At 44.1% G+C, this 15,198-nt stretch overlaps 1 protein-coding gene across 1 annotated transcript in view; it reads right to left on the minus strand.

Annotated features, from left to right (window-relative positions):
• Positions 1-713: 713 nt before the first annotated feature.
• The window catches only part of ABCG7 (ABC-2 type transporter family protein), a 33,276-nt gene continuing 18,791 nt past the window's right edge, over positions 714-15,198 (minus strand). The window contains exons 8-11 of the mRNA XM_087391511.1: positions 2,219-2,439; positions 1,467-1,679; positions 1,226-1,310; positions 714-1,072 (exon numbers count right to left, since the gene is read on the minus strand). Coding sequence (XP_087247637.1) covers positions 887-1,072; positions 1,226-1,310; positions 1,467-1,679; positions 2,219-2,439 — 705 coding nt within the window. The 3' untranslated portion in view covers positions 714-886. The remainder of the gene's footprint in view (positions 1,073-1,225; positions 1,311-1,466; positions 1,680-2,218; positions 2,440-15,198) is intronic.

Here is a 15,198-nt window from a genome sequence, read left to right on the forward strand (position 1 = left end):
GTTTTTTCAAACTCATAAGCTGCCATCGTATCTGAAGTAAAAAGGGAAGTCCCAAAATCGAGTAGAGATTTGAGTTGGAAGCAGGATACACACGGCAAAAGAAGCTTTATATCATAGAGAAAGTGGGAAAAAACCCTTACGCTTAGAAGAAGAAAAAAGAAAGAGCTGTATGACGAAATATTTCACAAGGAGAATAAATGTAGAAGAGCAGTTGAAAGAAAGAACTGCAGCCCACAAACCCACACAGCAGGCTACTCTCCACACACACACACACACACACACAGAGATAGATACACAGACAGACAGACACATAAATATATTTCATATATCTGCATGCGAAAGGGCACAGGCGTGCATGTGCATGGGTGTGCATTGCGTGGGCATGTGCACATGTGTGTGTGATGTCACAAACCTAATACATGCCTTCTAACATCCGGGGCATGCTCCAATGTAGAGCTACATGGACTGTGGTGGACAAATTCCATACATAACCAGTGACTGTTCCAACTAGAGCAGATGTGATTGTGTAATTATGTTGAAAATAGGATCTTCTGTGGACAAATAGTTGCGCTTCAAAGGACCTAAATGGACTTGAAAGCATAATTTTCTAACGGAGAAGGAAACTGAGCGTATACTCCAGCGAAGTGAATGCTTTGTTAAACAATCATGCCACTTGTTATGGAGCCTGATTGCAAGGGAATCATCGAAACTGCTGAATGTAATCGACAAGATTCTACGATATCAAATGAACAAGGCACATTCAGAGTGAAATGTTATTCCCACATTTCCATGTAAGATGAGGAGATTGTGTGCTGAATGTAACTGTCTCCCTCCTGCAACTAGTGAATTAATGCTAGGAAAGCTAATATCTGGACTTACATACTAATTAATCCTTGATCTCCTCAATTTTTACAGAGGAGCTGCTGCCATTAGAAGGCTCAAGCTTTTGATACTTTGGCTTGTTCTTCTTAAGAAGAATGTATGACATCCAATAAAAAAAAAGTAAGATCCGTAGTTCCTGCATGATTGCCTCATTCACAGAACTCTTTCCAAATGACAGACGTTCCAGAACCTGCACAACAACATTCACTGTCCCGAGATGAAAGGAGAGGAAGAAGTGGACTATTTTCAGGTCTTCACCAAATTTTTACACAGAGAAATTTGAGAACAAACGTTAAGTGCTGAACAAAGACAGTCATGGCCAATGATATCTAGATAAACTGACCTGCTCCCCAGTCTCAAGGTCAAAAGAATTTTGATGCTCAAACTTCAGTCCTTTAAATTCAATTAAGCAAAATGCCTGGAATGCCCTGTTCGCATTAAGAATGAATGGAATGTCTGTCTCAGCTTCAAAATCACATTCAAATTCCTCTAGAACAACTTATAGCAAAGCATCCAGATCAGAAGCAAGGAACTGCTACATGACATTGCCAGCAAATTCTAGACCATTTTTCCTACCGTCTTACCATCTGATTAGAGAAACACGGGGTATCCAGCGAAACACCGCAGGAGTGTTTTCTGAATTAACATAATAACCACCAAAAACTATGAAAACTGTCATAAGTGATGGACCGAGAGCCATGGCTGCTTCTGAGGTGGGGACCATAGCTCCAACTGTCAGACCCATGGCAGATGCAGCAAAAGCCTCCACCATTATTACACCACAAAACTGCCCGAATCTGCTTTGGTCCACAGGATCACATCAGTATTTGGGTGGTCAAGAACCAACGAGCATACAGACCTTCAGTTTAATAGCAGATTGAAGCCCCCCTCCCCAAGAAATACATGGGACCCATGTGGCAGGGGACGAGAGAGAGAGAGAGAGAGAGAGAGAGAGAGATTTATTAACATCTGTGAGAGACCAAAAAGGCCTATGAGACCAAATTATCAGAAACATCAAGATCATTCACCCTTTGTAGGGGAACTAGGTGTGTCTAGCACACCTTTATAACATGTAATGTAGAAACTGAAAAATGGAAGAATACCCGCATGCATGTATGGACAATGTGGGCAGGCAAGTAGTCCTGTACTTGCATGCTTGTACTTGGTGTGAATATGGACTCTAGAAACCAATACTTATAAAATTTCACAAAACTTGGTGGGGATCGTATCATACCGCTCCAAAGCTGGGTTGAGGCGATCCATAGACTCTAGAGAAGTGCATGAAGAAACAAGCATTTTGTAAATTTCACAAAACTTGGTGGGGATCTTATCATACCTCTCCAAAGCTGGGTTCAGACGAGCCATAGGGTACAAAATGCTCCCAAAAGCCAAAGGAAAGGCTGCACCAACAGGAATTTCTGCAATCAACTTGGAAAGCAAGTAAGGTCCCAGTGCATAACTGCCTTTTGCACGCTCACGGTCAACAACCTGCCGCTCCTTAGGAAATACATTCACAGTTTTGGTAAGAGCTGCCATTGCTGTGTTGATTGCTGCTACCTGTAATATCAACATAGTTCTAGATCATCTATTGTGGCAATTTACCCAATTACCTTAGCAATTAAAAGACAGATTATGCTCTACTAAAGACAAATCAATCTCTTAACCAGAATATCACATTTCAATTCAGCAAAGCACACCGTTTGGCAGAACATGTCAAGTATCCCTTGCCAGCAGTGTGTATAATTTATTGCATAGACTTGAAAATAATCTTCTATGAGAAAATGCACTACAAAATTTGAGGAAACCACACTGCTTACAGGTGATGTCATTCAGTTTCTTCCAGCAGCTAAAACAAGAACAGGAAAGAAGCCCTATTCTCTTTCTGTGAAAAACATGCATTCATCAGTTTGTAAAGAAGCTCAAATAGGCTAGATACATTCGATAAGAAAAGACTAGCCTATAACCAAGGTATGCTTTTAAAAGCTTCTTGGTGTGATATGTGAACTACTGGCTAAAGCTCAATTAGACCAATTTGAAATTAAAATACAAATTACAATCTTTCACATGGCACTTTTGCTAACTGGATGCATCTTCTACAATATTTGGCGACTTAAGGTGAGACGGGAGCACATCAAAGGTGGAAAAAACCTGAAACTGAGCCACCAACAATGTAAGGAAGAGATTGGAAGTTCTATATTGAATACTAACCTAGCACTAAATGATGATAATATGCCATGATGACCAAATCCCCAATAGCTTTACCATATGTGATACCTCAGCTTAACTGGCCCTAAGCCTACAAAGGTTTATCCTAATCTAGAATAGCCCACATGATTCGTTCATTAAAATCTCCTTCAATGACACTCTCAAGGGAAACCATGGATCAGAAACAAAAATATCAATTTACAAGCCTGCTTGACATTTTTGTAGAATCTCTGTTGCCCAGCCCTTAGAACTTAAAAAACTAGCTGCTACATGCATGATCCACTCAACACTGTCAACATCAATTATCAATCTAAATCTGCAGCATTGTGGTTGTTGCCCTCTTCATCCTCTTCATCATCCCCATCATCTGGATGATCTGCATGCAGGGAACGGCTTAGGGAACGTTCCCTAGACGTTCCACAGGGGATGTGGAATGTTCCATAGGCGTTCCATAGACCAGACGTTCCACAGACGTTCTCTTCAAGCTCAGTGAAGAGAACGCCGTTCCAACGTTCCATAGCTATGGAACGGCGTTCCCTAGCAACTATGCATGTGATGCCCTCCCCTGACAACACATACAAATCTCATGAAACACATGATGCCCCTTCCCTAAGCACTGTTTTATCCTGAAACAACATTCATAGATCAACACGATACAATAAGGGAGAGCTAGTTGTCTCACCTCTCAGCCATAGGCTCTACCATCTTGAGCTAGGCTCCTCCCTAGAGTAACAACATGTGTCTCATACACAAGCCCTCGGGCCTCACCTATGAGGGTCACGTCGTAAGAATGCTTGCTATGACGCCAACTTGGTCCAAGGACTATCTTCATAAGACCCAAATTCATAACACGTTTGTATATATATTAACAAGCTTGTATTGATAAAGATGTACTACAACCGCCATGCTGTCTTGTACATGACCATCGCGATGGCTAAAATTATGATGTAGGCACAGTGGCCCACGTCAACCACTTGCGATGGTCAAGCGCACCAAAGCTGAGACAGACTGAAGTATGACCCTTAATGATAGGACTCCACCCACCAAGTGTGGCACAAGTAGATATGCATTGTGATGCGGTAGTGGTTTCCTACTTGGACTAGGGATATCCAAGCCAAGTAACTGAGAAGAGTCATCTAGGGGGGACGTATATTCCGTGTGATGTGTCTTGGATGCACTGCTCATCTATCCTAGCTGTCCTAACACTTCCCCAATGTATCTAGGATTCACAAGGGACCACACCATCCACATACTACCCATATGACTTGGACCGTTCCCTAGAACACATATATGGTAGCTATCTCATCACTCTATTAGAAAAAATATATGGTAGCTATCTTGTCACTCTATTAGATCATATAGATGAACAACCTAACATAGATGCCAAACCTCTCTTTTTCATTACATTGTCAACATCACAACACAATACTTCGTTCTGGATGAATGATTCGGATTATGGGCGTACAAGAATACCAAGCATCTTATCTGTTGGGATGAGCCCATTCAAAGCAATGTATGGATGCCTCTAGACTTGGCTGCAAAATCGGCAAGCATGAGATGACTTGGAAAGGATGGATGCTCTTCCATTGGCTAAAAAGAACATGTACGATTCCCAAGCCAAGCTGAAGAAGTATGCAGATGAACATAGGAGTTACTAGGTTTTCAAAGAAAGGGATTTTGTGCATTTACATCCCCACAAAAAATTGCTATGCCTCTCTAACGGATCACCAATAACAAGCTAGCTCTGTCGCTCATCGATATTAAGGCCCTTGCAGGATCACTGCAGGGTTGGAGAAATAGCTTAGAGGTGCCACCCTCCTCCAGGATCCACAATGTGTTCCATGTATGATTGCTGAACCACGTGTGGGCCAAAACGTATATGTTCTCTTAGAGTCGCCACCTATGGGATGAGGAAGGCCATATCCTCTACATCCCCGGGTGCGTTTTGGGCTTCAAATATCGGGTACTTCGTAATAAGGTATACCTTCAGTACCTTATCAGGTGGAAGGGATTCCCGGAGAATGAAAAACTATGACAGCCAGAAAGCATTGTGCAGGAGAACCCCAACTTTTGCAAGGTTGAACAGCAGCACTTGTTGTTCTGGCACGCTTCTATGACACCCACAGAGTAAAATTTTGAGGGCAAAATTGTATGGGAAGGGATGGCTGTAATAAGAGGGGGAGAATGTAAAACACTCTCTGTTTTTCTCTCTTCTAAGATCACGGGAGTAGCACCATTTATTTCCTCCCAGCCATATTTCACTAAGGCTCACGAGCCAGACAGAGATCTACGTTGAAATCACATGAATCATTTTCTTCTCTTCTCTCTCTAGCCTTAGCAAACCCCAATTCCCTAGATAGATCTAGATGCCACATGTCATCTATATAGGGCCTTCCTAATGCAACATTTCACCCCTCTCTTGGGATGCATTTAATTCCTTGCCCCTAGGCACAATCTTAGCACTAGGCCCTTGGTCTTAGATCTATCTAGTCTGGTGCTATCAGCCCTCACCTAGGACCTTGACATTAAATCCCTCCCGATCATTTACATGAAGCGCAAACACATATATTACAGAGATAGATCCTTTAAGGGAAATGTCGACTGATTCTTCCGAGGTCATGCTACCTCGGCTAGAGCGTAACATTCCTTCCCTCTTCAGACATCAGCGTCCTCGATGATAAAGTCTGGGAACACTCTCCGCAACTGATATACGGATTCCCAGGTAGCTTCGGATAGAGGCTGACCATGCCATGCAACCAACACCGTGGGTATCTTTCGATTTCGTATTTGCATTGTTCCTCGGTCCACGATTCTTGTTGGTTTGCGCCTTGCAATATCCTCTATCTCCTGAAACAAAACCACACCTTCGATTAGTGAGTCACCTGTATGTAAAAATTTCTTTAAGCGTGAAACATGAAAAACCGGGTGCACCTTACACCCTGGTGGCAATTCTAGTTTATAGGCTACACTGCCTATTCTCTTTAGAATTAACCACAGCCCACAGTATCGAGGTGATAACTTAGCACACTCTCTTGAAGTCAACGACTTCGAGTGCGAAGGAATTCCGAGAAAAACTTTTTCTCCTTCTTCAAATACTCTTATAGACCGATTTTCATCCGCATACGCCTTGGCTCTAATCCATAGCCTGGCGGATATTGGCTCTCGCAAGTGCTAGCATCTCCCGCATCTGAACTACAAAGTTCGCGGCACTAGGCACTTTCTGAGGTACTCCAACTATAGTTGGATTAGCTGGTCTATGACCATAGTTCAGTTCAAACGGACTGAACCCAGTAGATGAATGTTTCCTATCATTGTAGGCAAACTCCAACAATGGCAACCACTTGTCCCATGTATGTTGCCTCAATGACACATATGCCCTCAGCATATCCTCTAAAGTTTGGTTGACTCTCTCCGTTTGACCATCCGTCTCAGGATGATCCCCACTACTCATTCCCAACTCAGTCCTTAGTGTCTCGAATATCGCAGTCCAGAAATGACCGGTAAATCTGACATCTCGGTCTGACACTATGGATCTAGGCAATCCATGCAGACGAAATATATGTCTAATAAACAAATCCGCCACTTGCGGGGCACTAACAGACTCTCTAGTCGGAATGAAGTGAGCCATCTTGGTTAGACGATCAACCACCACAAGGATAGAATTGTATCCTCCTTGTGTTGCAGGTAGCCCTACAATAAAATCCATGGAAATGCTCTCCCACTTAGTGGTATTTCCAAGGGCTGTAAAAGTCCGGGTGGCTTCACCCGCTCGGCCTTACTTACTTGACACGAGAAACACCGTGTCACATATTCATGAATATGCTTTTTCATCTTTGGCCAAAAGAAATCTCGCTTCACGAGATCATATGTCTTCTCGACTCCTGGATGTCCCGCACACGGGTTATCATGGCATTGTCGAATGACTCTCTGCCTGAGATCATTCTGACCAGGTACTACAACCTTGCCATTTCTAACTAGCATACCATCCCTTATGGTATATCTTGCATAAGTTTGGCCTTTTCTGGATGCCAGGTCATCCTTTTCACTTTTCCCGGGTTTTAACACATGAGCCTTAGGCCATAAGCTCTGGACAAACTCGTCCACTTTTTGAGTTTCTCTTATCTCGGTCATTAGAGCACTCTCTAATACCGTGAAACTCAGGTTGTGTATAATGCCAGACAACGCATCAGCAACCTTATTGTCTTTTCCTCTTCGGTACCGAATCGTTAGATTAAACTCCTGCATGAGCTCTGCCCACCTAGCTTGGCGGCCCCTCAAGTCAGGTTGTTTACAAAAATGTTTCAGAGTATCATGATCTACATCCACATAACTCTGAACCATACAGATAATGCCTCCATGTTTTCAAAGCATGGATAACTGCATACAACTCCAATTCATGAGTTGGCCAATTCCTTTGAGAGGGAGAAAGCTTCTTGCTTTCAAAGGCTACTGGCCTTCCCTCTTGAAGGAGGACTGCTCCTACCACAATGCCACTTGCATCGGTTTCTAGGAACAATGGTTTATGGGGATCAACTATTTTTAACACCGGTCCTGAGACCACAGCTTGTTTTATGGTGTTAAAACTTTCTTGTTGATTCTGTCCCCAAATAAAAGGTACTTTATCTAAGGTCAGACCAGTCAATGGCGATACTATTCCGGAATATCCTTTGATATGCCTTCTATAAAACTGGACAAATCCCAAGAATGATCGCAACGCGGTCAGACTCTGAGGGATTGGCCAAGTTAGTATCGCAGCCACTTTCTTCGGATCCATTTCTACCCCCTGTGGAGTAATTATGAACCCTAAATACTCAAGCCTAACCATACACAGTATAGTTTTCTTTTTATTCACATAAAGACTGGCTTTCCTCAAAGTACTGAACACTATCCTTAAGTGTTCATGATGTTCAGTAACGCTCTTACTGAATATCAGGATATCGTCTATGAAATGTACTACGAACTTTCCGATATACGGACGTAGTAAATCATTCATAAGCATGAAAGGTGAGAAACTTGGTTGAATCTGCCCCAACTTGAGGTATTCTTCCAGTTGTCTACGCACCTCCGCCTCTTCAGTAAAACTCATCCTATAGGGAGGTCTATTTACAGGTTCTGCCCCCGGGATCAGTTCAATCTTATGCTGAACTTTCCGCTCTGGAGGTAACCCATAAGGTAGTTCATCCCTAAAACATTCAGAGAACTCCTCTGTAATAAGATTAGCCAGCTTGGCCATCTCACCACTTTGCGTAACATCAGTGCTAGTCGAAGAATCATCCACCGACTCTACCGATGCTGTGCAAAGGTACAAAAACTCTACTTGAGCCTTTCTGATTTCCATCACGGAAACCAACGGTCCCTGAGGTATATCTTTTTCACCTCGCAAGACATAAAGCACATCATTCATCTTAAATTCATATACGTGCTTTTTCCAATCAATGGCTGGATTCTTCCTAGAATGCCACGCCATTCCCAGGGCTATATCCGCATGAGCAAGCTTGGTCATTTCAAAATCAAGCTTCTCAGCATAGTCCTGAATCCGAAGCTCCAACTGGGTAACCCTTTGGTCCCATACTTCAGTTGAACTTCCATCTGCCATCCTGACTGTGTACGCATAGTCAGATGGACTTGTCTTTAGTTTCAGCCTCTTCACGAGCTTGGAGTTAATCACATTGTGAGTTGACGCTGAGTCAAACAACACAATGACATCATGACTGGCCACTTGCCCTTTCATTTTAATTAACTCCGTATCATTGAAGGCTGTATACCCTGTTGCTGCGGGCTTAGATAGGATGTTATCAGGTGCACTCGTCACTAACTTAGCAACAGACACACAGAACAAACAAGGTACTAACCTCTGAGAAGATTCTGCTAGCTGAATCTGCATCTCTTCCGCTCTGGGACTTCCCTGCATCTCCATGTCGCACTCTGAGATCACCATCTCAGCCATCCGACGATCTTTATTATGTGGACAATCTCTCCACTGATGAGGTTGAAGGCAACCAAAGCACAAGCCTTCTCTCCTCGCTTTTTCCCGCTGTTCTGGGTTCAAGGGAGATTTAGACCAAGCCCGGGCTGCCATTGGGGTTACTTTCCTCTTCACTCCAATGGTGGTACTTGGTTTAGGAGTTTCAGCCGGTCTCGCCTGCTTGGCTTGACCACTCGGCTGCGAACCACTCCCTCTACTAGCCCACTTCTTCTTAAACCCAGATTTCTTCGGATACCCATACTGGGTTCCGACCTGTGCAAACCCACTTGGCTTGCTGCCCTTGGCATCCTCGTAGTTCAGGGCTATAGCTATTGCATCATCTAGAGTGTTCGCGTACTTAGCCCGAACTTCCATTTTTATTCGATCATTCAATCCAAATATGAAATCTTTCACTTGGATTGATTGAGGCAGGGGTTCATCAACCTTCATTACACTCTCTCGAAACTTATCAGTGTATTCTGCCACTGATAAATTTCTCTGACGAAGGTTCCTATATTGATCCCAAGCTCGGGATGCCTCGTCAGGAGGTAAGAAGTGTTTCCTGAACTCTCTTTTAAACCCCTCCCAGGTAGTGGATGCTATGCCATCTTTTTGTTGTTTAATCCACCACCGATCCGCTGCCTCACTAAACATATGGGTGGCCTCGCGGATCTTTTTGATGTCATTCCTGATCTCACAAATGGCGAACGCCTCGTCCCATTTGTGTAACCAGGTCTCAATGACATCGGAGCTACGGTCGTTCATCCGACCAGAATACTTTTCCGGTCTGTAATTGGCAATATTTGGCACTTTAGCCTTCCTAGGCTCGACCGTATGGACACTAGACTCCAGTTCCATTGGAGCCTTTCCCTTCTCTTCTCGAGAAGGTCTGGCAGACATACTCTGTAACGCTCTCCTAAGTTCAGATTGCCCTGCGTTGGCTTGTAATTGCTGCGCTAACAACTGTTGCAAGGCATCCTCCAGCAATGCAATCCTGCCAGATAAAGTGTGAGCTACTGGGCGCGATCCCTGCTGGGTCGGCCGGACTCCTGACTCACCAGGGTCCCTTCTGGAAGCCCCTTCTTCTGCTTCCATTCAGTTCAATAGGTGTTTTGTTTTGGGGTTTTTTTTTTTTTTTTAAATATAATAAACACCGCTAGAACACTGTATTACACGCTTACACGATTCAGGGTACTGACACTCTAACACAATTCCCTATACTAGGGAATACCTGCAATCTGACATGCACACTAACTACGCATTTGACACAGGCATATATCCAAATCCCGCTTTTCCCTATACTAGGGAAATTCCTGCAAATTAACTCAGACTGAAGTATACAGGCATCTGCACAGGCATAATCTGTCCCTATAGCATCGTAGACTGTAAACTCTTATGCAAGCGGAGCATCAACAAACTAAATCAAGAGAAGAAAACACAGAATTGACAGAAGCGACAGAGAGCCCCCTGGTCTATGAACTCTGATCGAAATCTGTCTAAGGGAATCAATCGAAAACTGTCACGGGTCGAGGTAGCCAGATATCCCGAAGCCTGTGGGCCCTATGCCTTCGTGCTCCAACCAACCACACCAATCTGTCAACCGCTCCCGATCACCGCCTACGTGCTCGCTGCGCCAAATCTGGACTACGGGCCCACTGCTCGTCAACTGGCGCTCCTGTTCGCCGCTCACGAGCTGCTGCTGCTCGTTCCAGCACCTCCCCTTGAACTTTCCATTGATCTACGATCGATCACGGACTACAATCGTCAAGGCCTTACAGGACCCTTCCGTTCCAACGCTCTACGACACACTTGCATATACAAGTGCCAATCGTTCGTCGTCAGCACGCTGCGATCAACGCGTCCCCTCACCAACAGTCTGGAATCTCCACGTGAGCGCCAATCATCACGGGCATCGTCAGCAGCGTTGGATCTCCCTCGACGCTGGTCTGTAATTGTGCGGCCTTTTCACTTGCCTAGCCTGTTCAAGGCCCTACGCTCCTCTATCCATCACGCGAAGGCTACCGTTGGACGAGTAGCACACTGCGTCGATTCAGGCACCATCACGAATCCTCGCTGTTCGTCGTCACGGCACACAGGTACTTCGACGATCCCACGCTATACATCACGTGAAGGTCACCGTCGGGTGATTTGCCACCAACGCTCCACGCCTTTCCACTTCGTAGCCTCGGCTCTGATACCAATTGTAAAACACTCTCTGTTTTTCTCTCTTCTAAGATCACGGGAGTAGCACCATTTATTTCCTCCCAGCCATATTTCACTAAGGCTCACGAGCCAGACAGAGATCTACGTTGAAATCACATGAATCATTTTCTTCTCTTCTCTCTCTAGCCTTAGCAAACCCCAATTCCCTAGATAGATCTAGATGCCACATGTCATCTATATAGGGCCTTCCTAATGCAACATTTCACCCCTCTCTTGGGATGCATTTAATTCCTTGCCCCTAGGCACAATCTTAGCACTAGGCCCTTGGTCTTAGATCTATCTAGTCTGGTGCTATCAGCCCTCACCTAGGACCTTGACATTAAATCCCTCCCGATCATTTACATGAAGCGCAAACACATATATTACAGAGATAGATCCTTTAAGGGAAATGTCGACTTATTCTTCCGAGGTCATGCTACCTCGGCTAGAGCGTAACAGAGAAAAGGCATAGTTCGTAGCCTAGGGGCAAAAAGGGGAGCAGAGAGGGCTAAAAAGGAAATAATGTGGGGGGGAGCAATATAAGTCCTAGTTCCCTCATTGTGTATGTACGTTTTGATGTGACGTCCTCTGTGTGTGTGTGTGTGTGTGTGTGTGTGTGTTACCAAAAAAAAAAAAAAGTGTGTGTGTGTGGCCTACAGAGCAATATCTCATATACTTTAGATCTATAGAGTTTTTCTCTTCATTCCATTTCTACCGCTAGTTAGAATAGAGTTGATTCTAGTATTGTCTTTTTCTCTTTCACTGATGAGACTCCATCAATTACAGATGTATTGGTTTTGGTCTCATAGGCCGCTTTGGCCTCTTGTAGACTCCAATATACCTCTCTCTCTCTCTCTCTCTTGGAAGTTACTGGGAGACTCCACACAGTTAACATCAGTCCTTTCCACTGCCTCGCCGGCAGCATTAGGATCTTTTGTTACCCGCCTCTTTTTGTACCGTCAAGAACTTGAAAAATCTTGACCCCTCCACACCGGAGGAGACTTTTCTTGTACACCGTTCGGGTCCCATGGGTCGTTTTCGGCCCCCCGTGGACGATAATAATTTCTACTTCTACTTCTACTTCTCTCTCTTGTGGACTTAGCTCCACTGCCAATCAGCATACAGAGGACCACCACAGTGATGCCACACTGCGGCTCCTGCCCTCTCCATGGGCTCGAATACTTTGTACTAGTGTTTTATGTTATATGCTGTACTTGCCGGCTGTGCAGATGCCTGCTTAAAGACTCCACCCATTCAGCTCGTTGCATCCGGTCTTCATAGCTTTTTGGTCTTTCCAAGTCTTTAATAAACTTTCTTTTTGTCTCTCCTATTAGCTGAAAGGCAGAAGGATCTGTATATCTGAGGAGATCACCGCGACCCAGCTAAAAAAAAAGACCATTGAACTTACCAAAGTGAAGTGCTAAGCCTAAGGACTCAGTCTTAAACTGATGTAATGACAGTCATCCTACGATAGGACTAGAACATAGTTATGTTTTGTAATAATCCTGAAGCTGATTTACGCACTCCACGAGCTGCCTTATGCATTCCATTGACTTAGGAAATCAGATGTAATAGCTGGTTTTGGTTCCCATAGAACTTTTTGGTCTACCACAGACATTAATAGACCTTTCTTTCTTTCTTCCTTTCTTTCTACATCCATCCCGTCACCTTTATTGGGGCTCCCATGAGTGACACATACTTGCTCCAAGTGGCTTCTGTTAGAAAAGTAGGTGCATGCTGACGTGATATTTTTCTTACATGATAAAGACATCACAAGAGCAATTCAGCGTGCTTGATCCAAATTCGAACACCAACATATGCTCACAGATTTACTACTTGTCACGACTAGTTACATGCAAGAGTTGTGAATTAGAGATAAGCTATGCGACACAGAGAATAAGAGAAACGACTTCTATTGATGTAAACCAACACGACACAGACAAGGACCTTCCTGCTCACGCCTATGGGCTTTGCTGCAGGATTACAAGAAAGTGCGACTCTATCTAGGGACCCTACTACCTGCCACACAGCTCCAGGGACAAAACTAAGTTGTTGGCGAAGACACTCGCGACTACATTGTGGTGACTCACACCTTCTACTGACTCTGAGAGCCTCTACATAGTTCTACCAAGATGGCGCAGAGGACGAAAAGACCTCAAAAGGTCAAGAACGTCCGATCACAAAGGAAAGCTAGTCTTCATGCATGGGATCGTCTTGTATGCTCTCGTCACAATGCATTAGCCAATAGATTTTTCTCCAATTGCATGGTGCAATGGAATTACTTGGAACGTCTCACCCAGCTTCAAAACTGTCACAGAGAATGCCCCTAACAATCCCCCTCATGATCCGAATAGGGGATAATCAACAGAAACAAGACTGAGCAACGTACTGTCAAGAACTTGAAAAACGCTACCACCTACACAAGGCATGGTAAACAGCTGCCACCCACAAAGGGCACAGGATAAATACAGGACTACCCACACAGGGTATAATCCAATAACTACAAGAACTCAAACAGATAAACCTAAAATGCCCAGTCATCTTCTGTTGGAGGATTGTCTTCCATTGTAAACCCTGCGAACTCTTCTGTCGGAGGAGATTCCTCAGCCACACACGCTTTTTCTTTCAGCTTAGATTGAGAATCATAGGCCTTTTTGTAGCAGCGTCTATCGGCATGACCCTCTTTTCCACAATACGATCATCTTAGAACTTCTTTGCCTTTTGTGCCAACCTTGCTGCCTCCCAATTTCTTGTCTTTGCTAGTGACCACATATGTTGGCTCTCCGACAGCTTCTTGAGCATTTAAACGCCGGTCCTCACTCAGAAGAAGTGATACTAAGTCATCGAACTCAAATCATTTGAGCTGACCCAGATAATTTGCACTAAATCTGGATACCTCTCAGAGATTGCCTTCAAGAGAATTGCTTTTTCGTCGTGATCATCTACTTTAGAGCCTAATGAAATCGATTCAAACACGTACCTAGACTCTCACCTTCACCCATATGAAAGCTGAATAGCTCTTGCATGAGAAAAGATTTTGGAGTGTCTCATTTTTTTGCCAAACAAAGTCTCTATGGTGGTCCAATTGTCTGAAGCGTTCTTCGACACATCCAGATCATGAAAGTAATCAGAGCCCAAAGCTTTACCCAAGATACCGACAGCTTTCTCATTCCTTCGCTTCCAGAGAGCAACTTTGTCTGGCTCATTATCCTTTGGCTTTTTGTTAGTGCCTGCGGTGATACCCCATAAACCCTTCTGCATGAGATGAAGGCGTGTTGACACTTGCCAAGTAGCGAAGTTTCTGCGATCAAATCTCAGCAAGGAACTTTCAGTCTTCTCCTTTTTCCACGACTCCATCTGATCAATAACTGATGAGCGCAATACTTCTCAGGTCCACTAGTACCGACCGAGACCCAACTTTATCAAAATCGTACAAAGTCGTTGAACCAGTGTGCTTCTAGGTTCTTCAAAGACCTCTCGAACTAACTTGACACCTCGGCAAGTTTTTATGACACAAATTCATCACACAAAGTACTCACAGGTTCTCACGGTAAGCTTGGCTCTGATACCAATTGTTAGAAATTAGGTATGCATACAGCCGTGATATTTTGCTTACATGATAAAGACATCACAAGAGCAATTCAGCGTGCTTGATCCGAATTCGAACACCAACATATGCTCACAGATTTACTACTTATCACGACTAGTCACATGTAAGAGTTGTGAATTAGAGGTAAGCTATGCGACACAGAGAATAAGAGAAACGACTTCTATTAATGAAAATCAACATGATACAGACATGGACCTTCCTGCTCATGCCTGTGGGCTTTGTTGCAGGATTACAAGAAAGTGTGACTCTATCTAGGGACCCTACTTCCTGCCACAAAGCTCCAGGGACAAAACTAAGCTGCTGGCGAAGACACTCACGACTACATCGTGGTGAC

Source organism: Dipteris shenzhenensis, chromosome 20 (genome assembly GCF_047967505.1).
Source record: "Dipteris shenzhenensis isolate YYH24624 ecotype China chromosome 20, Dip_SZ_1.0, whole genome shotgun sequence".
Lineage (NCBI taxonomy): Eukaryota > Viridiplantae > Streptophyta > Polypodiopsida > Gleicheniales > Dipteridaceae > Dipteris > Dipteris shenzhenensis.